The following is a 23,953-nucleotide window of genomic DNA, read 5'->3' as shown; positions in this document are numbered from 1 at the left end:
TCCAGCATCCCAGAGTGCAGCGCGGCCTGTCATGGCGAGCGGCGTGGCGAAGCAGGAGGCGCACAGGCCCGGCTGCTTCAACCTGCCCAAGAAGACGCACAAGGCCGGGCGGCACCGCAGCAAAGGCGAGGTGGAGCGGACGAGCAGAGGTACCGGAGGCCTTGGCTCCCGGGCGCCCGCAGGACGGCAGAAACACGCCCCCCCACCCCCCCCATACCCGGCTCCCCCCCTCCCTACCCGGCTCCCCCCCCCCCCTACCCGGCTCCCCCCCCCCCTACCCGGCTCCCCCCCCCCTACCCGGCTCCCCCCCCCCCTACCCGGCTCCCCCCCCCCCCTACCCGGCTCCCCCCCCCCCTACCCGGCTCCCCCCCCCCTACCCGGCTCCTCCCATACCCGGCTCCTCCCATCCCCCCATACCCGGCTCCTCCCCCCCCCCATACCCGGCTCCTCCCCCCCCCCCCCCCCATACCCGGCTCCTCCCCCCCACCCCCATACCCGGCTCCTCCCCCCCATACCCGGCTCCTCCCCCCCACCCCCATACCCGGCTCCCCCCACCCCATACCCGGCTCCCCCCCCCATACCCGGCTCCCCCCCCATACCCGGCTTCGCCCCCATTACCCGGCACCCCCCCCCATACCCGGCTCCTCCCCCCCATACCAGGCTCCTCCTCCCCCCCATACCTGCCCCCCCCCATACCCGCCCCCCCCCCATACCCGGCTCCCCCCCCTATACCCGGCTCCCCCCCCCCATACCCGGCTCTCCCCACCCCCCCATACCTGGCTCCCCCCCCCCCATACCCGGCTCCCCCCCCATACCCGGCTCCCCCCCCCATACCCGGCTCCCCCCCCCATACCCGGCTCCCCCACCCCCATACCCGGCTCCCCCCCCTCCATACCCGCCCCCCCCCATACCCGGCTCCCCCACATATCCGACTGGACCCCCCAATGCCCAGCTTCCCCATCACACAATTTCTCCCACCCCCCCTATCCCAGCAATCCCCAACCCCTCTCCCTTCCATTCAAATCTCCAACCCCTCTCCCGTACCCCAACACAACCAATCTTGGAATCGAAAACCCCATGCCCAACCCAATACCTGGTCTTCCCCAGCACCATTGCCCCCTGCCCCCCCCCAGCATAATTGATGGCCTGCTCCCACTTTCCCCCTCCGGGAACACTTAACACCTGGTAGACACAAAATGCTGGAGTAACTCAGCATCTCTGAAGAGAGGAATGGGTGACATTTTGGGTCGAGACCCTTCTTCAGACTGGTTTGAGCACCTGGTTATAGCTCCTCCAGGCCCCAACACTCAGCCCTTGCATTGCCTCCTCCTCCTCCTCCCCCCCCTCCCCCCCCCACCCCCAGTTTCCACATTCTCTTCTTGCCCAGCTCCCCAGGCCCCCTTTTCAAGTGCTGGGGTCATTGGCTGACTCAATGCTCTGTCACAGGGAGAGTTGATGTGAAGATCATCAGCAAGAAACTGAAGAAGGAGCTGAAGAAACATGACCGGAGACACCAAGCCAGCCAGAGGCGGTTGCATAGTCGGGAAACGGTGAGGCACCCTGTTCCCATCAACCCTGACCCTTCCCTCATCCACACTTATACCTGTGTTGTGTCTCAGAGGAAAAGAGGAAGTTTTACCTGCAATCCTATTGTTTACCAGCATCAGTGCCACTGCACATTCCAATCATGGGAGAGAGAAATTGGAGGATAAACACCAGACATTTTATTGGAACAGCCACATGAATACCACAGTTCCAAGAACAGGTCAGAGGCTGGGGACCCTGTAATGGGCGACTCACCATTTGACATCCCTAATGTGATGGAACGCTCTTCACTAGCTTGGATGCGTGTAGTGTCAATCATACGGGTCTGATCATTGTGTTGCAGGAAATATGTGGAGATTTGGATGGGGCAGTTCACCAGGCTGCTGCCTGGACTAGAGGGGTATTAGCCATAAAAAGAAGTTGAATAAACATCGATTTTTTCCCTCTCACCTTCTTTCTAAAAGAGCGCCCTTTAATGCTGAGGCTATGACCACTGGTTCTCGACTCTCCCACCAGTGATTTCCAAATAAAGACTGGGAATAGATCCTGGCGAATCTGTATTGTGCCCTGTCCATGGCTGGTATTCATTCCTAAGGGCTCAGAACCAAACAAGATGTTGCCTGAGAAGCAGAAATTGGACAGGCTTGGTTTATTCTCACTGCTGTGGTTGAGAGGGCGATAACATTCTGAGGGGCACAGATAGGACACAAAGAGTCTTTTTCCTATAGTTGGGGAGCCTGGAATTAGAGAGCACAGGTTGAAGTTGAGAGGGTGGAAATTTAAAATGTCTTGACCATCACTGTCTGTGTGAAGGACATCTGGAATGAGGTGTCAGAGGAAGTGGTAGAGATGGATACAGCTTTGTTTAAAAGATCTTTGGGCAGGTATTTGGATTGGAAAGGAATGGATATGGGCCTGATACAAGCAAATGTGATCAGAGTCGATGAGCATCCCAGTTGGCCAGAATGAGCTGGGCTGAAGGGCTGTGCTTAATGATTCTCTGCTGTACAATTTTGATTCTGTGATAAGAATCCAGGTTTGTGTGCCAGAACTGCATCGGTGAAGCTTGCGAGGTATCGTGTTCAGCACATGAGGTGTAGCCATTCCTTCCTACTGCAGGTGCTGGCTGAGAAGCGGAGTCTGGGCAGTCGAGATGGGCCACCTCACCTGGTGGCGGTGATCCCGCTGCATGCTGGCATCAGTGCCCAGGGCGCCCTGCGGCTAATTCGCAGCGATGAGGGAGCCAGCGTGTTTGACAGCGATGGGAGTGGCGAGAGCTTTGGCTTGGTTTCCAGCCGGTTCAAGCGGAGGTTTTACTTCATCCGAGTGAACGCAGGTGAGCGGCTGTGTTAGCGGCCTCACACACCTGCCCTGGGTGGGTTTGTGAGTGGGGGGGGATGGAGCTACCATTGTTGCTATGGGGAGTCAACAGATGAGGCGGGGAGATTAAGAAATCAGGCAGCAACTGCCTGCTCCACTCACCGGGTTAGAGCTGGGACTGGTAGTTCCCTCAGAGCTGTGTGTACATGGAATGAACATGGCCATCATCCATATTATCAAGCAATTTATTCTGGGTCACTGTGATTAGGGAATAAATGGGTAAGGGATTAAGGAGGTGTAAATGTGGGGAAACTCTGATCAAAGGCTGGGGTGGTGGGGTCAGTTTGTATGTTGAAGACGGAGAGGAAGGATGCAGAGCAAGTGTAGAGTTGTGATGCGGTCAGCCATGTAGCGGTGGCTCAGTAGGCTGTACATGCCTTTTGATTTTGATATTCATATCTTTTTGTTCACTTTTAGGTGATATTCATGCGGTTCTTGACTTGGCCAAGGTAGCAGACACGCTGCTGTTTGTACTGGATCCCTATGAGGGTTGGGACAGTTACGGGGACTTCTGTCTCTCCTGCCTATTTGCTCAAGGCTTACCCAGCCATGGTATGTGGTTACAGTTTCCATTGGCAATCAGGGTGCGCCAAGTCATGGTGACATTGAGCTGTGTAGTACGAAAACAGGCCCTTCAGCCCACTTTGTCCATGCCAGCCAATTTGGCAAATGGGGCTTGTCCCATATGCCTGCATTTGGCCAATATCCCTCTCAACCTTTCCTATCCATATATCTGTCCAAATGACTTTTAAAAGCCATCATTGTATCTGCTTCTATAGCTTCCACTGAGAAGTGTGGGTGTGCGGTCATTTTCTACTAGATTAGTGATCTGGAATCAAATGTGCAAATGGCAAAATTATAGTTTTAGACATTTAATCTTTTTATACTTTTGTTTAAAAGCAAACAATATGTAAAGAGCCAATGAACTGTAGATAAAACCTCGAAACAACAAAACACAAAGTGTTGGAGGAACTCAATGGGTCAAACAGCATCTGTGGAGGGAATGGATAGGTAATGTTTCAGGCTGGGATCCTTCTTCAGACTGTTTGTGGTAAAACTTGTTTGGTCTTTGCTTTTGGGGATGCTTCTCCTCTTACCTGGTTTAGAGGGAGTATGCAGCTTTAAACACAGTCCCAACAGGACAGTGTTGAATGGCTGTGCACAAGTCTCTGGTGACCTGCTGGCTGCTGTCAGGATGAGTGGGGAATGGTTGGTCCAACACCTACAACTAACTCTTGTTCTGCAGTGTTTGTTGTTCAGGGAGTTAACGACCTTCCCATCAAGAAGCGGGCAGATGCCAAGAGGAACCTGAGCAAGATGCTGGAGCGCCGATTCCTGGATGCCAAACCCTTTCACCTGGACACCGAGCAGGAGGCCACGCTGGTCATCAGGCACATGGCCTTGCAGAAGCAGAAACATCTGACTTTTCGAGAACGTCGCTCCTATTTACTGGCTCAGCACGTGGCCTTTGAAGCCAACGAGGAAAGCGGTCTGGTGGGAACGCTGAAGGTTTCCGGTTATGTTCGAGGGCAGAATCTGGATGTCAACAAGCTGGTGCACATTGTGGGACACGGGGACTTCCAGATGAGCCAGGTCGATGGGCCGGCTGACCCCATGCCCATGAACCCTAAGGTTACGAAGAAAACACCTGGTGCTGAGGTGAGAGACAGTTGCAGGATAGGCAGATCTGTGAACCAAGGGGGGAGGGGGATGGAGGGAAGGGGGAAATTGTCCAGCCCATGGAGCAAGTGCTAGCCCTTCAGAAGAGCTGCTGATCAGTGCCGCTTCCTGCAGGTTTACCCTTTCTGCTCCTTGGTTAGTTCACTTTCAAAATCTGTGGAATCTGCAGGGAGTGTATTCCAGAACAGAACAGCTCACTGAAGAAGCCGCCTTCATCTCCACTCTTGCGCTTTTTGTGTTTTCTTCTAATAAAGGAAGAAGCCACTCAACCCATTGAGTCCATGCCGGCTCTCCAAGTACCCTTGGATCCCCTTCCCAACATTTCTCTGAAACCAGTCTCATCTCACATCAACATCTCCCAATTCTTCTGCCATCTATCTACACTCGGGGCAGTTAACTTGCAAACAAGCACGTCTGTAAGATGAGGGGGAGGAAACCCATGCAGCCACAAAGAGAACGTGCAAATTCCACAGAGATAGCACCAGAGATGAGGAGTGACCTTGGCTCTCTGAAGCTGTGAGGTAACAGCTCTACCAGCAGCATCAGGTTGCCACCTTTGTCCACTGTATTTCCACTTATAATTACATATAATAATAAGCATTTATTTTATATAGCGCTTTACCAGGTGCTCAAAGCGCTTTACAAAAACAGTCATAACATAAAAACGAACAGACAAACTATCCTGAGGGAGAAGCGGCGAACAAACAGCGCCAGCGTCCTCTCGCGTCAGGGTCCGGCAGTAAACAACAAAAAGCACAGGACACACAGATACAATTTTAACACAAACAGCCATCACAGTGATTGCTCCAGGCACACCCTCACTGTGATGGAAGGCAAAGAAAAGTCATTATCTCCTCCTCATTCTTCTCCCGTGGCGCCACGAGGCGATCGAGGCTCCCAACTTTTGAAGCCCCCACCGGGCGATGGAAAGTCCGAGGGCCGAGCCGAGCAGGCCGATGAAGGTCCTGAGCCCCCACCGGGCGATGGAAAGTGCCGCGGCCAGGCCACGCAGGGCGATGAGGGGCCTGCGTACCTCGCGCTCCGGGGCGGTCGAAGCTGCTACGGCTGGAGCTCCTGAAAGCCGGTCGCCAGCCAGGGACCTGCGAGCTCCCGATGTTGCGGTCTGCAGGGCCCACGGCCGAAGCCTCCGAGATGGTAAGTCCAGGCCCTGCGACCGGAGTCTTCAAAGTCGATCCCAGCTGGAGGCCGCCGACTCCACGATGTTAGGCCGTAGCGCGAACGGAGATACGACACGGTAAAGGTCGCATCTCCGTTGAGGAGGAGATTAGAAAAAAAATGTTTCGCCCACCCCCCACATATACAGACTTAAAAATAGAACAAAACGAACATTAAACGATGACAATAGACAAAAAAAAAAAAAAAAGACAGAGAGACTGCCGGTGAGCCGCAGCTGCAGAACACAGCCACGCCCCCTTTAGCGAATGCAACACAGAAACAGGCCTATCCAATGCATGCAGACATTTAAGATCCATTGAAGCTTCCTGCTATCTTTCCTCCACTAAATCTGCCCGTGTGATCTGGTTAATGGAAGTGAGGTGGCTTTTATTCGCTGTTGTATTCATTCATGTTAGTCAAGTCAGGTTGAGTTTAGTGTCATTTGCACAAGTACTGTACACGAGCTGCAAATGCAGTGAAAATCTTGCTGGCAGCACACAATGACAATGGACTCTGACAGCACACCAAGTCAAAAGTCACACTAGACAATGAAAAGAAAAGACTACAAACAATAAGACCAACCTTTATACAAACGTTGACATTTGACAGAGAGGTCCATGATTCTGAACCCCTTTATAAGTCTAACCTCAACCGTTTGTACCTTCCCCTGCAACTGATGTCCTACTTCCTTGTGACTGCTGTGGAAAATGTGGCAAATGTTTAGTGTCAGTGCTGGTCCATCTCTCATAGTAATACCCAAGACAAAATGTGTTCCTGATTGTATGCCAGGAAGTAGTTGGGTAAGGGCCATACATTACATTCACTTGTTGCTCCAGAAGATGTATATTTTTGTATTAACATTGTGTATACACATTTGCAATGGAAAGCATTAAATGTCACATTGTAATGACACTCTATCGCTAGTGTTGATGCAGTGTCTGCATTAGTCAGAGAGTTGTTATAGTTATTGGTGACCCGGGCCACTTTTTGCTCTCCGGGTGAAATCATTGTAAATGAGAAATTCTGGTAGTTCTGGGGTGTGCAAGACCCTTTCCAATGATTTAGGCTCCTTTCTGATTACAGGAGCTCGTTGCTAAGATGGAAGAAGATTTGAAGGTTCTCATGAAAGCGGATTGCACCAAGCAGGAATCGCTGGAGACGGAGGTGGTTCCAGACCCGATGGAAGGGGAGCAGACCTGGCCAACGGATGAGGAACTGAGAGAGGCCGATGGTGCGTACTGGTCATGCTCCATTAACAATACCAATACACAGACTCACCCTCGGCAACCATGCAGAGTTAAGCATTTCCTAACAGTGCACTGTTGGCAAGGGCAGCATTTATTGCCCATCCCTCGCCGTCTGTACGGAGTTTGTACGTTCTCCCCGTGACCTGCGTGGGTTTTCTCCGAGATCTTCGGTTTCCTCCCACACTCCAAAGACGTACAGGTATGTAGGTTAATTGGCTGGGCAAATGTAAAAATTGTCCCTAGTGGGTGTAGGATAGTGTTAGTGTGCGAGGATCGCTGGGCGGGGCGGACCCGGTGGGCCTGTTTCTGCGCTGTATCTCTAAATCTTTTTTAAAAATCTAAAATCAATGCTCTTACAGAAGTGGTGATGAGTCCCCTCCTGAACCGCTGCAGGTGAAGGTGCTCCCAGAACGCAGTCGGGGAGTCATTTAGATGTAGACACAGCGATGATCAACGTCCTATCAGCAAACACAAAGTGCTGGAGAAACCCAGCAGGTCAAGGATCTGTGGAGGGAATGGACAGGTGACAGTTCGGATGCTGTGACATGTTTACTAGTTAGGATGGAGTGCGACTTGGAGGGGAATCTGGAGGTGGAGGTGTTCACATGTGCCTGCTGTCCGGGTCCTTCCTGGTGGCAGAGATTGAGGTATGGGAGGTACTATCAGAATCGCACATTGCAGCCATTGGCCTCCATTGCCATCTGTGGCAGAGAATTCCACTGATTCACAACTCTCTGGGTGAAAAAGTGCGTCCTCATCTCTGTCCCAAATGGCCTGCCCCTTATTCTTAAACTGGGACTCCCCCAACATCGGGAACATTTCTCCTGTCCAATCCTCTAACCGCAGGAGATGCAACACCTGTCCCTTTACCTCCCTCCCTCGACTCCATCCAAGGACCGCAACAGTCTTTTCAGGTGAGGCAGAGGTTCACTTGCACTTCCTCCAACCTCGTCTATTGTATCCGCTGTTCCAGGTGTCAACTTCTGTACATCGGCGAGACCAAGAGCAGGCTCGGCGATCGTTTCGCTGAACACCTCCGCTCAGTCTGCCTTAACCTACCTGATCTCCCGGTTGCTCAGCACTTCAATTCCCCCTCCCATTCCCAATCTGGCCTTTTTGTCCTGGGCCTCCTCCATTATCAGAGTGAGGCCCAGCGCAAATTGGAGGAACAGCACCTCATATTTCGCTTGGGTAGCTTACACCCCAGCGGTATGAACATTGACTTCTTTAAATTTAAATAGCCCTTGCTTTCCCTCTCTCTCCATCCCCTCCCCTTCCCAGTTCTCCCACCAGTCTTACTGTCTCCGACTACATTCTATCTCTGTCCCGCCCACTCCCCTGACATCAGTCTGAAGAAGGGTCTCGACCCGAAACGTCACCCATTCCTTCTCTTCAGAGATGCTGTCTGTCCCACTGAGTTACTCCAGCATTTTGTGTCTACCATTCAGATAATAATCTGCATTCCTGTTCTTGCCACCAAAGTGGATAACCTCACATTTGTGCACATTATACTGCATCTGCCATGCTTCAGCCCACTCACCCAACCTATCTAAGTCACCCTGTAGCCTCATAGCATCCTCCTCGCAGCTCACACTGCCACCCAGCTTTGTGTCATCCACAATCTTTGAGATGTTACTTTAATTCCCTCTTCAAAATTGTTAATATATATTGTAAACAACTGGGGTCCCAGCACCGAGCCTTGCGGCACGCCACTAGTCACTGCCTGCCATTCTGAAAAAGACAGTTAATTCCTACTCTTTGCTTCTTGTCTGCCAACCAGTTCTCTATCCATGTGAATACCCTACCTCCAATACCATGTGCTCTAATTTTGCACAGTAATCTCTTGTGTGGGACCTTGTCAAAGGCTTTTTAAAAGTCCAGATACACCACTTGTTACATCCTGAAAAAAATTCCAAAAGATTAGTCAAGCATGATTTCCCCTTCATAAATCCATGCTGACTTTGATCAATCCGTCACTGCTTTCTAAATGCGCTGCTATAACATCTTTAATAATCGACTCCAGCATCTTCCCAACTACTGATGTACAGCTAACTGGTCTATAATTTCCCGTTTTATCTCTCGCTCCTTTCTTAAAAAGTGGAGTTACATTGGCTACCCTCCAGTCCACAGGAACTGATCCAGAGTCGAGAGAACATTGGAAAATGATCACCAAAGCATCCACGATTTCTAGGGCCACCTCCTTGAGTACTCTGGCCCTGGGGATTTATCTACCTTCAGTACCAGCAGTTTACCTAACACCATTTTCTGACTAATGTGGATTCCTTTCAGTTCCTCCCTCCCACTAGATCTGCGGTCCCCCAGTAATTCCAGGAGATTGTGTGTGTTTTCCTTAGTGAAGACAGAACCAAAGTACGCATTTAACTGGCCTGTCATTTCCTTGTTTCCCATTACTGTCTCTGACTGTAAGGGACCTACATCCGTCTTCACTAATCTTTTCCTTTTTACATACCTATAGAAACTTTTACAGTCAGTTTTTATATTTCCCGCAAGCTTTCTTTCATGCTCTTTTTTCCAGCCTCTTAACCCCTTTGTCCTCCTCCGTTGAGTTCTAAATTTATCCCAGTCCTCTGGTTTGCCGCCTCTTCTGGCCAATCTATATGCCTCTTCCTTGGCTTTAACACGTTTGAGACGCCTTCCCAGTTTTATTTTCTCGCCAGATAGGGATGAACAATTTCTTGAGTTCATCCATGCGGTCTTTAAATCTTCGTTATTGCATCTCCATTGTCAACCCTTTAAGTATAATTTGCCAGTCTATCCTAGCCAATTCCCATCTCATACCTTCAAAGTCTCCTTTATTCAAGTTCAGGACCCTAGTCTCTGAATTAACCACGTCACTCTCCATCCTAATGCAGAATTCCACCATATTATGGTGACTTGCCAATCAGTTGTCCAGTGTTGGTGTCAACGTTGCTGGAGAGTGGTTGGAGCTGCACACATCCAGCGAGTGGAGAATGTTCCATCACACTCCTGACTTGAGCATGCGCGATGAAGAAACATCCTTGAGGAGTCAGAAGGTGGGTCAGTTGCCACCGAATACCCACCATCCGACCTGTTTTGTACCTGCAGTATTTGTGTAGCTGGTTCCATTGAGTTTCAGGTCAACGCTGACCCCCAGAATGCTGATGGTGAGGGATGTAGTGATGGTACTGTTGTTGAATGTAAAGGATAGATGGTTGGATGCTCTCTTGTCGGTGGTCACCTCCTGGAATGTTTGTGGCACCAATGCTACCTGTTGGCATGCCAGAATGTTTTCCAGGGTCTTACTCCTGAGGCATCGGCTGCTTCATTTGCTGAAGTGAAGTGAATGGAATTGAGCATTTAGCATCCCCGCTTTTCACATCATGATGGACGAAAGTTTATTGATGGGGAGCTTTGGTAGAAGAACACTTGGGTTCTGAAGCTCATGAAAACACCACATGGGCCGTGTGAGCCACCCCAGCTAGTGGTATTGGTTTATTAGGTACTGCAAGGAGCAAAATACCAGAGTGCCGAATATGGTATTACAGTTACAGAGAAAGTGCAGATCAAAAGAAAGTGCAAATTCCACAATGTGGTAGGTTGGAAGACCGTGACTACACCCTAGCTTACGTGAGGACAGTTCAGCAGTCTGATAACAGCGTGGAAGAAGCTGTTCCTGAATATGATGAAACATGCTTTCAAGCTTTTGTATCTTCTGCCTGACAAGAGGAGAGGAGGGAAAACACAACGCGAGCGATCCTTGATTATGTTGGCTGCTTTCCGGAGGCAGCGTTAAATGTAGATGGAGTCGATGGTGGGGAGGCTGGTGGTGTGATGAACTAGGGGTTAGATCTCAATGTTGGGCTCATCAGCAGCACACACAGTTTCAAGAATTAAGTTAGTTTGGAACTTTAATCTGCCTTCCGGCCTTCTGATTCTGCTGAATAGACTCATCTGGTCAGGCAGCATCCATGGGGCAAGAAACACTGAAGATGAGCATGAAAAATAGAATTCAAATACTGATAGAATCAATTAAAATCACCACTTGCAGAAATCTAAAACCGCTGGAAACATTCAGCAGGTCAGTCAGTAACTGTGGAGCTCAAAACGGAGTTTAAGGTCGAAGACCTCCGTGTGAAATAGACAATCAATGATCATTAATGCTGTTGCCTTATTTATTGAGATCAGAGCTGTCCTATAGGCCCTTGTACAGATGGTGCATGCTTCTGTCTCCCACTCAGATTTACCACATGAGCTTTTAACTGGTGAAAGTCATAAAATATTCCACTCAGGATATCAATAACAGTTTTACGAAGAGTTAACATATTTGTGTCTGATGGTCAGTGTGATTATTTCACCTCTGTATCTCAGTGGTGATTCAGACAGACAATCTTTACCTCGATCTCTTCCCTGGGGTACATCACAGCAGCCGAACTTTGAATTCCTGCTTTGGAGGGGAGGAGGATTTGCTCCTTGGTTCAAAGCCTTGATGCTTTCAATGTCCACTTCTGTTCCATTCTGCTTTAGAAGCATTAAAGGCAAACGAGAAGATTGTTCGGAGAGTCCCAAAAGGCACGTCGGACTACCAGGCTGCGTGGATTCTGGACGATAAGGAAGGGGAGGATGAGGAGGAAGAAAGTGATGATGATATGGAGGAGCCAGACCTGATGGGGGATGCAATGTCACAGGTGAGTCACGTTTGGATGTATTGTCTGGAATTGCTCATCAATCTCTGAAGTCAGAAGACTTGGTGCATTTGTGCTGTGCTTTTCCCTGGTGCCAGAGAGCATTATTACATTTCTCCTTGCCCTAGGCGGCACGGTGGCATGGCGGTAGAGCTACTGCCTTACAGCGCCAGAGACCCGGGATTGATCCTGACCACGGTGCTTGTCTGTACGGAGTTTGTACGTTCTCTTTGTGACTAGAAGGGTCATAGAGCATGGAAACAAGCCCAACTTGCCCACGCCGACCAACGTGCCCATCTACACTGGTCCCACATGTCATAAATTTGGCACATCTATCTATATACTAAAACTCTCACTTGCTTGTTTGTTCCTGAACTACAGCCAAAGCAGTACACGATAGCGCGACAATTTTAGGCCCACCTTACTCACCGTCGTCCCTTTGGTGCTAATGGAAGAAATTTCATTGAAATCGGTGTTATATTTTTTAAGTTATTCACATTTTAACGTTTTAAGTTCCCTGCTAGGGAGGGGGGGAGGGAGGGGGGAGGAGGGAGGATAAGGGAGGATAAGGGGGGTTGAGGGGGATGAGGGGGATGGAGGGGATGGAGTGGTGGGGGAGGGGAAGGAAGGGAGTGGGAGGGGTGGAAAGGGAGGGGGGAGGGAAGAGGGGGAGGGAAGAGGGGGAGGGGAGAGGGGGAGGGGACGGGAGGGGGAGGGGGGAAGGAGAGGGTGCTGCACCAATGCAGGAGAGGTTTGGGCCCAACGGGTCCACTTAGTCCAGTACCCCTCTAAACCTATCCAAAACATGTTTAAATGTCCATGTACCTGTCCAAATGAAAGAGTCTCAGCATTTAGAAGGAAGATAATAATAATAATAATGATACATTACATTTATATAGTGCTTTTCATATACTCAAAGACGCTTTACAGGGATTTAGAGAACATAGGGAAGTGAATAAATAAATAAATAAGTAAACGAACAGAGAAAGGAGACAGAAGGTGGGGTGACCTTCAGTGGTTGAAGGCAGTACTGAATAGGTGAGACTTCAGTGATGTTTTGAATGTGGTGAGTGTGGAGGAGTCTCTGACGGTTTGAGGTAGTGAGTTCCATAGGGTGGGAGCAGCGATGGAGAAAGCCCTGTCCCCCCAGGATCTGAGTTTGAGGATTTGAAGATGAGGATTTTTTTAAATCCAGAGCTTCATGTCTTTGGATTTCTCCACCACAAATGCTCAATTGTTGAGAATATTCACGAATGCGATTAATGAACACTGATACAATGGGGAATAACGTGAGATATCGGTTGAGGCACAAGATCAAGTGTGATTGTATTGAGTGGAGGAGCAGGTTCTGGGCAGAGTGACCTCCTGCATTGGAGGACACGATTTACAATGCCTGAAGTGATAAATGAATGCTGATGCACTGCCGAAGGGATGGCCCATGGGGTTTGTGGCTGGCTGGTCCCAAGCTGCCTGACATATCCCGGTGTTCTCTCCCTGCAGGCCAGCAACGAGAGTGACGATGAGGGAGAGGCCACAGAGGAGTGTGAAACCATGACTTTGCCCGAAAGTGTCCGTGATGATAATTACGACGAGAAGATTGACGAGTCTGAGGAGAGGGAGATGCTGGAAAAGTACAAACAGGAGCGGATGGATGAAATGTTCCCGGATGAAGTGGACACACCGAAGGATGTACCAGCTAGAGTCAGGTACCTCGCTGCTGGGAGCTACCCGTCTCGGCCATTGCTGACTGCTTTCCATTCGGTGCTTTGCAGCAAGCGTGAGGGTTCCCTTGCAGAACACAATCTGGCCCTTGAACGGGACACTGACCTTGGCTGCTGTCTGCGTGGAGCTTGAATGTTCTCCCTGTGACCGTATGGGTTTCCACCGGGCGATCCCGTTTCCTTCAAATTCTCAAATAAATGTAGGTTTGCAGGTTAATTGTCCTGCAAATTGCTCCTTGTGTGCAGGGAATGGATGCAAAAGTGGGTTAAGGTAGAACTAGTGTGAACATGTGATTGAGGGCCGGCATGGCCTTGGTGAGCCAAAAGGTCTGTTTCCACGTCGTATCTTTAAACTAATCTAAACTGGAATGAAGCCTGTACACCGTTCAGCCGCTTATGCTGGCCCCACTAATTCAGTAGATCATGGGTCATGTATTGCCTCAGGTTCACTTTCCTGCACTAAACCTCCTTACTCATTGAGTCCTCATCCTCCAAAAAAATCTATCAGTTTCTGTTAAGAATATACAGAAACCGATGGATTTTACTTGGAGTAAAATCCAAGTAATATACTCCAAGAATATACTCGGAGTCTGAGCCTCCTTGATCATCCAGGTGAAGAGCAATCTCTCCTCTCAGCCTTGTATTCCCGACTCCTTAATTTAAAGATGGAACCCCTGCGTGTGCAGAGCAAAGGTCAACTCCATACCTATCCTGTCAAGGCTTCTGAGAATTCTGTGCATCTCTTACTCCTCTACGAGCGCAGGCCAATTCTTCATCTCTCCATGGAGAGAGAACCATTCATCCAGAAATCAATCCAGTGAACCTTGCTTGCACTCCCCTTATTGTAACTCTATCACTCACATAGGAAACAGGAGCAGGAGTAAGCCACCATGTCCCTCAAGCCCGCCCTCCCATTCAATATGGCTGATCTATGCTGGCCTCAACTTTTCCTCTGTACCAATTGCCCACAACCCTCAATTCCTGGGTATTTTAAATATTTTTTTCATCTCCACTTAAATATATCTAAAGATCTGGATTTCTCTCCCCTTGGGGGCAGAGAATTCCAGAGATCCACCACCCTCCGTGAGTAGTAATTTCTACGCATCTCAGTTACAAATGACCGTCCACTTATTTGTCATCATTATTTGTGATTCTCCCGCTAGTGAAAACATCTTAACGTCTATCCTGTCCTGCTCCCTTAGGATCTTGCATGTTTGAATAAGGTCTCCTCTTGTTCATCTAAACTCCAAGGAAATCAGACCCAAACTATGTAGCTTCCCTGTAGAGGACATCCCTCTCATCTCAGGAATTAGCCTGGTGTACTTTGTACTGCCTCCATTGTGACTCTATCCATTTGCTAGGTAAGGGAATCATAACTGGGCACAGTAAGGGACAGAGTTACAAAATAAGGGGCCAACCATTTAAAACTGTGATGCAAATGGCGGAGGTAATGCAATAGGAGGAGGTGATAGAGGACAAAGCAATACTGGAACTGAGATATAGAACACAGTAATTGCTGGCAATCCAGTTAAAGAAAAAACTGGAGATGCCCTGCAGACCAGGCAGCATCCGTGGGGAGAATGTTCAGATTAAATAATGTTGGCTCAAATTCATGGAGACACAAGGAACTGCAGATATTGGCATCTTGTGAGGAAAACAATGTACCTCAGTGGGCCATGCAGCATCTCTGGAAGACGTGGATAGGCGACATTTCGGATCTTTGGACTCCATTTCTCCTTCACCACAGATGCTGCCTTATCTGCTGTGTATTTCCAGCATTCTCTTTTATCCAGATTGCAGCCACAGTTTCAGCTCTGTTATTGCATACTCCTGCATCTTCTAAAGAGCTACAATACACCACCACCTGTACACTGACTAGAGGATGATGATGCTGCCAGTGCAGTGTGGAGCTGGTGCCTCAGCTCTGATGCAATGCCAAGCCCAGGTTTGATCTTGACAGATGTAAAAGATCTGTGAGCAGCTTTCAAAAGGGTAGTTGTGTTTCCCAGTTGCGAGGCAGAATGCAGGTGTCAGTATTTCCAGATTGCGCACTACCCCCCCCCATTCCGATGCGGCGTTCAGCTACCATACATGCATCTTGATGATTTCCTGTAAACATCACAGGTTTCAGAAGTACAGAGGTCTGAAGAGTTTCCGGGCATCACCATGGGACCCCAAGGAGAATCTACCCCGAGATTATGCCAGAATATTTCAGTTCCAGAACTTTACCCGAACGAGAAGACGAGTCTTCAATGAGCTGAGCGAGGAGCAGGAAGGTGCAATGGTAATGTGCCTGTGTGTACTGTGGTGTTAAAGGACACTAGTATCCTTTGCTGGTTCCTGCTGTAGAGTTTATGGGCTCGTGATACTGAATGTCCTGTTTCTATGTTCCAAGATGGAGTCGATGTGGGTGGTGTGCTGGGATCCATCTGTAACCTCCCCCTCTTCTCAGCAGTTGCTAACTTGCTGTGAGATGATGCATTTGTCACTTCCTTGATCTCTCCTGTCGGACAGCCCAGGTTTGTTATTCTGGCTGGTTCCTGTAGGGACTTGCCAGTGATCACACAGGAGAAGACTCAGCCTCGGCCTCAGACTCACTGCAGCCTATAGTTATACTTCAGGAGGTCATGTCAGCATTAGATACACCCAGCAGAAGGGGGAGGAGCCCTTGATCCTGCAGTTCACGGCTGATCTTTTTAATGCCCATCTGATCCCCTCCCCTGATCTGTGGTGTCCAAACATCTGTGAATCACAGCCCTGAATATACTCAACGCTCACAGGTGTTCCATGATGAGCCGAGGACACCTCCCAAATCACAGCCCTGAATATACTCAACGCTCACAGGTGTTCCATGATGAGCCGAGGACACCTCCCAAATCCACTCCATTTTGGAAGGTAGGATCCTTAATTTGCAGGGAGAATTTCAAAACCTGTCGGCATTTAGAACAAAAGCGGAATCCTTATTTCGGCATCTGCTGTGACTTTGCGATGTGGTTCCAACCTCGTGAGTCTGGGGAACCACCCCCTTGGCATTCATTCTGTTGATCCCTTCTGCATGACAGCAACCTTCAGTGGTCCATTCTTAGTCCCTGTCTCCCTGTCAGACAGGCCTCTCATTCCAGGCGTCAGAGCAGTGAATCAAGACTGAGCTGTCCCCAAGGCAGGTGTCTCTGGTGAGATGTCTCCATGGATGCAGAGACCCAATTGGCATGCACTGCTTCAAATGTGGTTCTACTGAAGCACTGTGCAATTACAACAAGACCTTACTAACCTTGTGCTTCAGCCTCCTTGTATTAAAAGCCAATGTTACGATTTACTTTTGAATTGCTTGTAACTTAGTGACTGGTGAAAATATTGTTCATGTTCTACATGTCACCATGGTCTTCAGCCTCAGAGCTATTTATTTACTTCCTTCGTAGCCTGGATGGTACGTTACGGTCCACATCTGCAACGTGCCGCTGTCAGTGATGGAGAGTTACAAGCCCCAGGCACCCCTGGTTCTTTTCACCTTGTTGCCACACGAACAGAAGGTATGGAGGGGGTGGAAGGGGGTAGCTCCCGGTTATGGAGGGCAGAGGCCATAGGTGCTGGGGCTTTGTGAATGGGGGAAGAGTTGGACAAGGATAGCAGGGCAGGACTTTGCATTACTGGGTTATCTGAATGCAGTTGTAATGAGATTGTTGATACTTGTTCCATACTTAGTGGTTCATATGATAAGATTATTTTGATCTTCAGTACCTTAAATTAGTTATGCATTTCATAGTTCTGGACTATGACAAATATGGGGACTGTGTATAGAGTGACACCCCAGTGTTATACAGTGATAGACCTGTCCCCACCAGTATTGTACCCCAGTGTTATACTGTGACAGACCTGTCCCCACCAGTATTGTACCCCAGTGTTAAACAGTGACACTCCTGTTCCCACCAGTACTGTACCCCAGTGTTATACAGTCATGAGGTCATAAGTGATAGGAGCAGAATTAGGCCATTCGAGTCTACTCTGCCATTCTATCATGGCTGATCTGTCTCTCCCTGGTAACCCCATTCTCCTGCCTTCTCCCCATAATTTGACACCCATACTAATCAAGAATCGCTGCTTTAAAAATATCCATTGACTTGATCTCCACTGCCTTCTGTGGCAAATAATTTTACAGATTCGCCACCCTTTGACTGAAGAGATTGCTTTTCATCTCCTTCCTAAAGAAATGTCCTTTAATTCTGAGGCTATGATCTCTCGTCTCTCGTCTGATCTTTAGTCCTAGACTCTCCCACTAGTGGAAACATCCTCTCCACATTCACTCTCTATCCAAGCCTTTCACTATACAGTGACAGTTGGAAGTAAGAATAGAAAGGCAGATTATTATCTGAATGGTGTCAAGTTAGGAGGAGGGGGAGTTCAACGAGATCTGGGTGTCCTAGTGCATCAGTCAATGAAAGGAAGCATGCAGGTACAGCAGGCAGTGAAGAAAGCCAATGGAATGTTGGCCTTCATAACAAGAGGAGTTGAGTATAGGAGCAAAGAGGTCCTTCTACAGTTGTACCGGGCCCTGGTGAGACCGCACCTGGAGTACTGTGTGCAGTTTTGGTCTCCAAATTTGAGGAAGGATATTCTTGCTATGGAAGGCGTGCAGCGTAGGTTCACTAGGTTAATTCCCGGAATGGCGGGACTGTCGTATGTTGAAAGGCTGGAGCGATTGGGCTTGTATACACTGGAATTTAGAAGGATGAGGGGGGATCTTATTGAAACATATAAGATAATTAGGGGATTGGACACATTAGAGGCAGGAAACATGTTCCCAATGTTGGGGGAGTCCAGAACAAGGGGCCACAGTTTAAGGATAAGGGGTAGGCCATTTAGAACGGAGATGAGGAAGAACTTTTTCAGTCAGAGAGTGGTGAAGGTGTGGAATTCTCTGCCTCAGAAGGCAGTGGAGGCCAGTTCGTTGGATGCTTTCAAGAGAGAGCTGGATAGAGCTCTTAAGGATAGCGGAGTGAGGGGGTATGGGGAGAAGGCAGGAACGGGGTACTGATTGAGAGTGATCAGCCATGATCGCATTGAATGGCGGTGCTGGCTCGAAGGGCTGAATGGCCTACTCCTGCACCTATTGTCTATTGTCTATTGTCTGTACCCCAGTGTTATACAGCAACAGATCTGCCTCCACCAGTACTGTACCCCAGTGTTATACAGTGACAAAACCGTCCTCACCAGTACTGTACCTTATTGTGATGCAGTCACAGACCCATCCAACCATTGCTGTGACAGACCTGTCTCCACCAGTGCCATAGATTCCCAATATTAGAGTGCTGGGGAGATGCAGCATGGAATAAGGTTCTTCGGCCTACCAAGTTTAAATTACCCCAAGTGTGTGAGGGAGACCCGGGTGACAATTGTGACATTGGTGGGTTGGGGGTGGTGGATATAATTGGTGATCAAATCAAATTTAAACCAAACTCCCAGGGGGTCCCACGTGGTCGCTGGAAGAACATGCAATCTCCCAACAAGAGTGCTGTAGTGGCTCTTCCCAATGTGCCACTGCTGCCCTGTGCCAATACGTGTACTTCAGTGCAGCACAGAGAGCGACTTGAGGGAGGGGGTTCTTGGAGGGATGGGGGAGCACTGGTAGAACCGAGGATTTGAGGGCAGTGTTACGATGAGGACTGTCAGAGTTGCCCTCTCTTTTCCAGCTGTCCGTCGTCCATTTCCTGCTCAGGAGACATGCGAGCAACAGCGGACCGGTCAAGTCGAAGGAGGAGATGGTTTTCCACTGTGGCTGCAGGCGGTTCCGGGCCCCACCTCTGTACTCACAGAACACAGCCGGTCAGTGTCAGCTCCTGGCCTTGGGCATCCCGTGTGGGGTGGGACTGGGATTGCCAGGGTTGGTTTCTTGGGCTAGTAGACCCCTGCCCAATGTGAAATTGGGGTACATTGTCCCATTGACCCACTGCAGCCTGCCCGCTGAAGGGTCTGCACAGTGCTGTCGAGGAAGGAGTTCCTGGACTTGCATCCAGCAATGGTGAACTGTGACGTCGAGCCAGAGTGTCTTTGAGGGGAAGCCACAGGAGATGCTGCCCTCTGTGACTAATATCCATGTCCTCCCTGGTACTGGCTGCGGGTTTGAGGATGCAGTTGGAGTAACTGTGCAAATAACTACGCCGAGAGTTGGTACTGAGGGCGCGCCACCCTGGGTGAGGTTGCCCCTGCCCCTCTGTAGAAGGTCCCGCGGAGCAGGGTTGCTCGTCAGTCTTGGGCAGCTTTCCTTTCACTTGCTCAGCGGGTCAGATTATCCTGAGGGCACGGGTGGTGGTTGCAGAGTGAGGGTTCTTGGTGTTGCGAGGCGTGTCTCTTCATTCACCATCTGCTTGATCCTCCCACAGCCAACAAGTTCAAGTACGAGCGGTTTCTGCGCACCGACGCCACCGTGGTGGGTACGGTGTACTGCCCGATTGCCTTTCCCCCGGCATCTGTGCTGATGTTTAAACAAAGAGCCAATGGTGTGTACTGATGATTCTCGCCAATATTGTTGGGGTGGGGGGCTGGTCTCAAATGTGGTGGAGGAGAGCCTGTACGGGCGGATATGGTAGAGCATGGGAAATGTGTGCACGTAAGGGAGGTGTGTGTAGTGGAAGGGGGAAGGATAAGCACTCAGTGGAGCAGAGGGTGTGGGTATGTGTGTGTGTGTGTGCAAAGGAAGGGGGTGGAGTGCGTGAGTGCTCACGGAAGAGAACATGTGTTTGCGTCTATGTGTTGCTGTGCCTTGCTCTCACTGGGCTTGCAGAAGGTACAGATGCTCTGCCAGTGTGAGAGCTCCCTGTCTGTGGGATACTGATAGATCTGGGCCTGTTACGCTGCAGGCAGTGACCTAGAATGGCTGCAGCTTCCCTCCAGCTGGAGTTGGGTTTGTAGGCAGGGCGAGTGCTCAGCTGGTCGTGTGCCCACAGCTGCCTGGTGTTGCTTTGGGCCTGCTGACAGATGAGCCCTCCTTGCCCGAGGGTTGAGGACAACGTCTGTGGTGCCGCACGCAGTGGAATTGCCTGCCTGCACTTGCTATCGAACATGAAATGGTGGGGTTGGGGTAAGCAGTAAGCAGTAAGTAAGCAGTGCCCTGCTCTGTGGGTTTACTGGTGTCCTGCCCCATCTCTCACTGCCTGTCCCTCTGCTCTTCACCAGGAATGCAGGACCTGATCGCCACTGGCTCTGTGCTGAAGGTCGACCCTGACCGAGTGATTGTGAAACGGATCACCTTGAGCGGCCATCCTTTCAAGATCATGACCAAAACCTCGGTGGTTCGATACATGTTTTTTAACCGTGGTAAGGGCTGGGCAGGGGGGGTGAATATGGAGGTGGCGGGGAGAGGAATAATGAGAGGGTGGGGGTGTAGTCATCAACGTGATCTTATTCATTAAAATGTGCAGAAACAACTGATTTCTTGGTCACCATGTCCAACCAGCACCACCCCTGCCCTGCGAGGGAGCTTCACTCTATGTCTGACCCCGGGACTGTGTGAGGGACAGTGTAGAGGGAGCTTCACTCTATGTCTGACCCTGGGGGTGTGTGAGGGACAGTGTAGAGGGAGCTTCACTCTATGTCTGACCCTGGGGGTGTGTGAGGGACAGTGTAGAGGGAGCTTCACTCTATGTCTGACCCTGGGGGTGTGTGAGGGACAGTGTAGAGGGAGCTTCACTCTATGTCTGACCCTGGAGTGTGTGAGGGACAGTGTAGAGGGAGCTTCACTCTGTCTGACCCCGGGACTGTGAGGGACAGTGTGGAGGGAGCTCACTCTGTCTGACCCTCGTGGTGTGTGAGGGACAGTGTAGAGGGAGCTCACTCTGTCTGACCCTCGTGGTGTGTGAGGGACAGTGTAGAGGGAGCTTCACTCTATCTGACCCTGGGGGTGTGTGATGGGACAGTGTAGAGGGAGCTTCACTCTGTGTCTGACCCTGGATTGTGTGATGGGACAGTGTGGAGGGAGCTTCACTCTGAGTCTGACCCTGGTGGTGTGTGATGGGACAGTGTAGAGGGAGCTTCACTCTGGGTCTAGCCCAATATCTCCATCCAAACAATTTTATTGAATGTAATTTGTACAGAAGTCTCATGCCTTGCCTTCTTTGTTGTCCACCTTCTTTGTCCTGGTTGGTCTGAAAGTAACTGAGCTACCTGCTGTCATTATGTGAAGCCGGTCTTACGGATTGTTCTTATTGAGTCATACTGAGGTGTTCCATGTATCTCATTGAGCATCAGGGCTCAGAGGTAACAGTGATCTTACTCCTGCTCACCACAGTTACCACCTTGGTCCTGAGGAACTGCTCCAAGGTGGAAGTGCCGATGATTCCACCTGGCAGCTGTTGACCTTGACCTGGGAAGGGTGTGAAGTGGATGTGTAGAGGGACCTTAACTTTGTTGCCCCTGCCCTGGTAGTGTTTGATTAGAGGTACTGATTGCAAGGGTAGGGGTATAAAGTTACTCTGCCGAGCATGTTTTGCCGATACCAAGTTTGTTTCTCTTTAAGATGACGTGCTGTGGTTCAAGCCAGTGGAGCTTCACACAAAATGGGGTCGCAGAGGTCACATCAAGGAGCCTTTAGGTAAGCAGGTGCTCAATCACACAGGTTTTACATGGAGTGACTGCCGTGGGATGATGCTCTAAGCAGGCAGCTGAGGAGAGAGTGACTGCCTGTGACAGCAAGTCCACGATGGACTGAGTGCGGCATCAAGGAGCCTGGGTCAATGGTCAATGGGCAAAACTCCTCCAGTGGCTGGAGACAGAGCTCACACAGGGATGTAGACACAAGGAACTAGAGATGTTGGATTATATTTTAAAAAACAGTGAGAGAGTAACCCAGCCTACCAGGCAGCATCTTTGGAGCACGTGGATGTACATGGAACTGCAGAAAGGTCCTGATCCGAAAGGTCATCTATCCACGTCCTCCAGTGTTGCTGCCTGGCCCGCTGAGTTCCTCCAGCACTTGGTGTCTTTTATTCTCACACAGGGGGAGATGGTAGTTGGAGGTTACTCATCCCAGCCCCAGGACATCAATGCTGGAGTTGCTCAGGGCAGGGTCCCAGACCCAGCCACCTTCTGCTGCTCCATCAGTGACCTTCCTTCCATCAGTATTGGGATGGTCATTAGCAAAGATCTTCAATTCATTCACAACTGCTCAGCAAGTGAAGCAATGCCTGCAAGTCCCAGAAAACGTCCAGGCACCAGCTGATACGTGTCAAGAAACGTTCACGCCACAAAGCTGCCAGGCGGTGATCATAGACAATAGGTGCAGGAGAAGGCCATTCGGCCCTTCGAGCCAGCACCACCATTCAATGTGATCATGGCTGATCATTCTCAATCAGTACCCCTTTCCTGCCTTCTTCCCATACCCTCTGACTCTGCTATCCTTAAGAGCTCTATCATCTCGAACAAGAGTCTAACCACCGATCCTCAACACTCAATAGTGTTGCTCTCCACCACCTTCAACACCCCCTCCCACCCTCGACACCCCCTCCCACCCTCGACACCCCCTCTCACGCTCCACACCCCCTCCCACCCTCCACACCCCCTCCCACCCTCCACACCCCCTCCCACCCTCCACACCCCCTCCCACCCTCCACACCCCCTCCCACCCTCCACACCCCCTCCCACCCTCCACACCCCCTCCCACCCTCCACACCCCCTCCCACCCTCCACACCCCCTCCCACCCTCCACGCCCCCTCCCACCCTCCATGATCAGGTGCTGAACGGAGGAGCGTTGTGAAGGCTTGAACAGTCAAGTGCTGCTGTCTGAAGAAGGGTACTGACCCAAGCCGTCAACTATCCAGAGATGCTGCCTGACCTGCTGACTTACTCCAGCACTTTGTGTTTTGTTTTGTAAACCGTGATCTGCAGTTCCTTGTGTGTAGAACAGCTGCTGTTTGCTGCGGTGCGGATGTCTGATCTGGTCTGCCCTGTGTTGTCTGCAGGGACTCATGGACACATGAAGTGCTTGTTGGACGGGCAGATGAAATCCCAGGACACGGTGCTGATGAACTTGTACAAGAGGGTTTTCCCACGGTGGGCATATGACCCGCATGTTCCTGAACCAGTGCCGTGGGAGAAGTGTGAGGACAGCATCGACCTGCAGGAGGTGACGATGGAGTAGACTGAGCAGCAGCAGTTTGGAGCCTGTGCCTTTATATTAAAATGTTCCTGTTACCCACCCTCTGAATCCTGTTGGAGTGCCAGTGCCGATGTCTGGAGCCGTGTGAGGAGATTACTGCAGTTCCCAGGCCCTGCCACAGGGAGTCAGTGGTGTGCTGTTCATGGGGAATGTGTGCAGCTGGACACTGGGCTGTGACTCACAGTAACCAGCAGTCCCTTCCCAAGATGTGCTCCCTCTCCAGATATTCCGTGCCTTCTTCAGGCTGTTCCTCGCCTGGTGTTGTTCCAGAGAGTAGGAAGTGGCTGTGTGCTGCTTGACTTTGCCTAACATACAGGCTTGGGTATGCTGGTGTTTGTGCCTGTAACAGGGGCTCAAGGCCACGCACATGCAAGGCTCTCTGTGTGTCCATA

At 50.4% G+C, this 23,953-nt stretch overlaps 1 protein-coding gene across 1 annotated transcript; it reads left to right on the top strand.

The window, feature by feature from the left end:
- Positions 1 to 23,590, top strand: tsr1 (TSR1 ribosome maturation factor). The gene is made up of 15 exons (XM_078422432.1): positions 1 to 149; positions 1,447 to 1,550; positions 2,665 to 2,881; positions 3,343 to 3,477; positions 4,172 to 4,584; positions 6,865 to 7,012; positions 11,535 to 11,695; positions 13,193 to 13,398; positions 15,538 to 15,697; positions 16,833 to 16,943; positions 19,101 to 19,233; positions 19,791 to 19,907; positions 20,584 to 20,724; positions 21,923 to 21,997; positions 23,365 to 23,590. Exons 1-15 carry the CDS (start codon positions 32 to 34, stop codon positions 23,541 to 23,543), a joined length of 2,418 nt encoding a protein of 805 aa, XP_078278558.1. The 5' UTR covers positions 1 to 31; the 3' UTR covers positions 23,544 to 23,590.
- The last annotated feature ends 363 nt before the right edge of the window (positions 23,591 to 23,953 follow it).

The sequence above is a fragment of the Rhinoraja longicauda genome, chromosome 26, assembly GCF_053455715.1.
Source record: "Rhinoraja longicauda isolate Sanriku21f chromosome 26, sRhiLon1.1, whole genome shotgun sequence".
NCBI classification, from domain to species: domain Eukaryota; kingdom Metazoa; phylum Chordata; class Chondrichthyes; order Rajiformes; family Arhynchobatidae; genus Rhinoraja; species Rhinoraja longicauda.
Note: the sequence above shows the minus strand (reverse complement) of the source record. Positions and strands in the feature narration are given on the sequence as shown.

What these genes read in the sequence shown, in the direction of transcription:
- tsr1 (XM_078422432.1), top strand. Translation starts at nt 32, where the DNA reads ATGGCGAGCGGCGTGGCGAAGCAGGAGGCGCACAGGCCCGGCTGCTTC. An exon ending in GGTGGAGCGGACGAGCAGAG is followed by an intron (nt 150 to 1,446) that starts GTACCGGAGGCC and finishes GCTCTGTCACAG; the next exon opens with GGAGAGTTGATGTGAAGATC. An exon ending in TCACATCAAGGAGCCTTTAG is followed by an intron (nt 21,998 to 23,364) that starts GTAAGCAGGTGC and finishes TGTTGTCTGCAG; the next exon opens with GGACTCATGGACACATGAAG.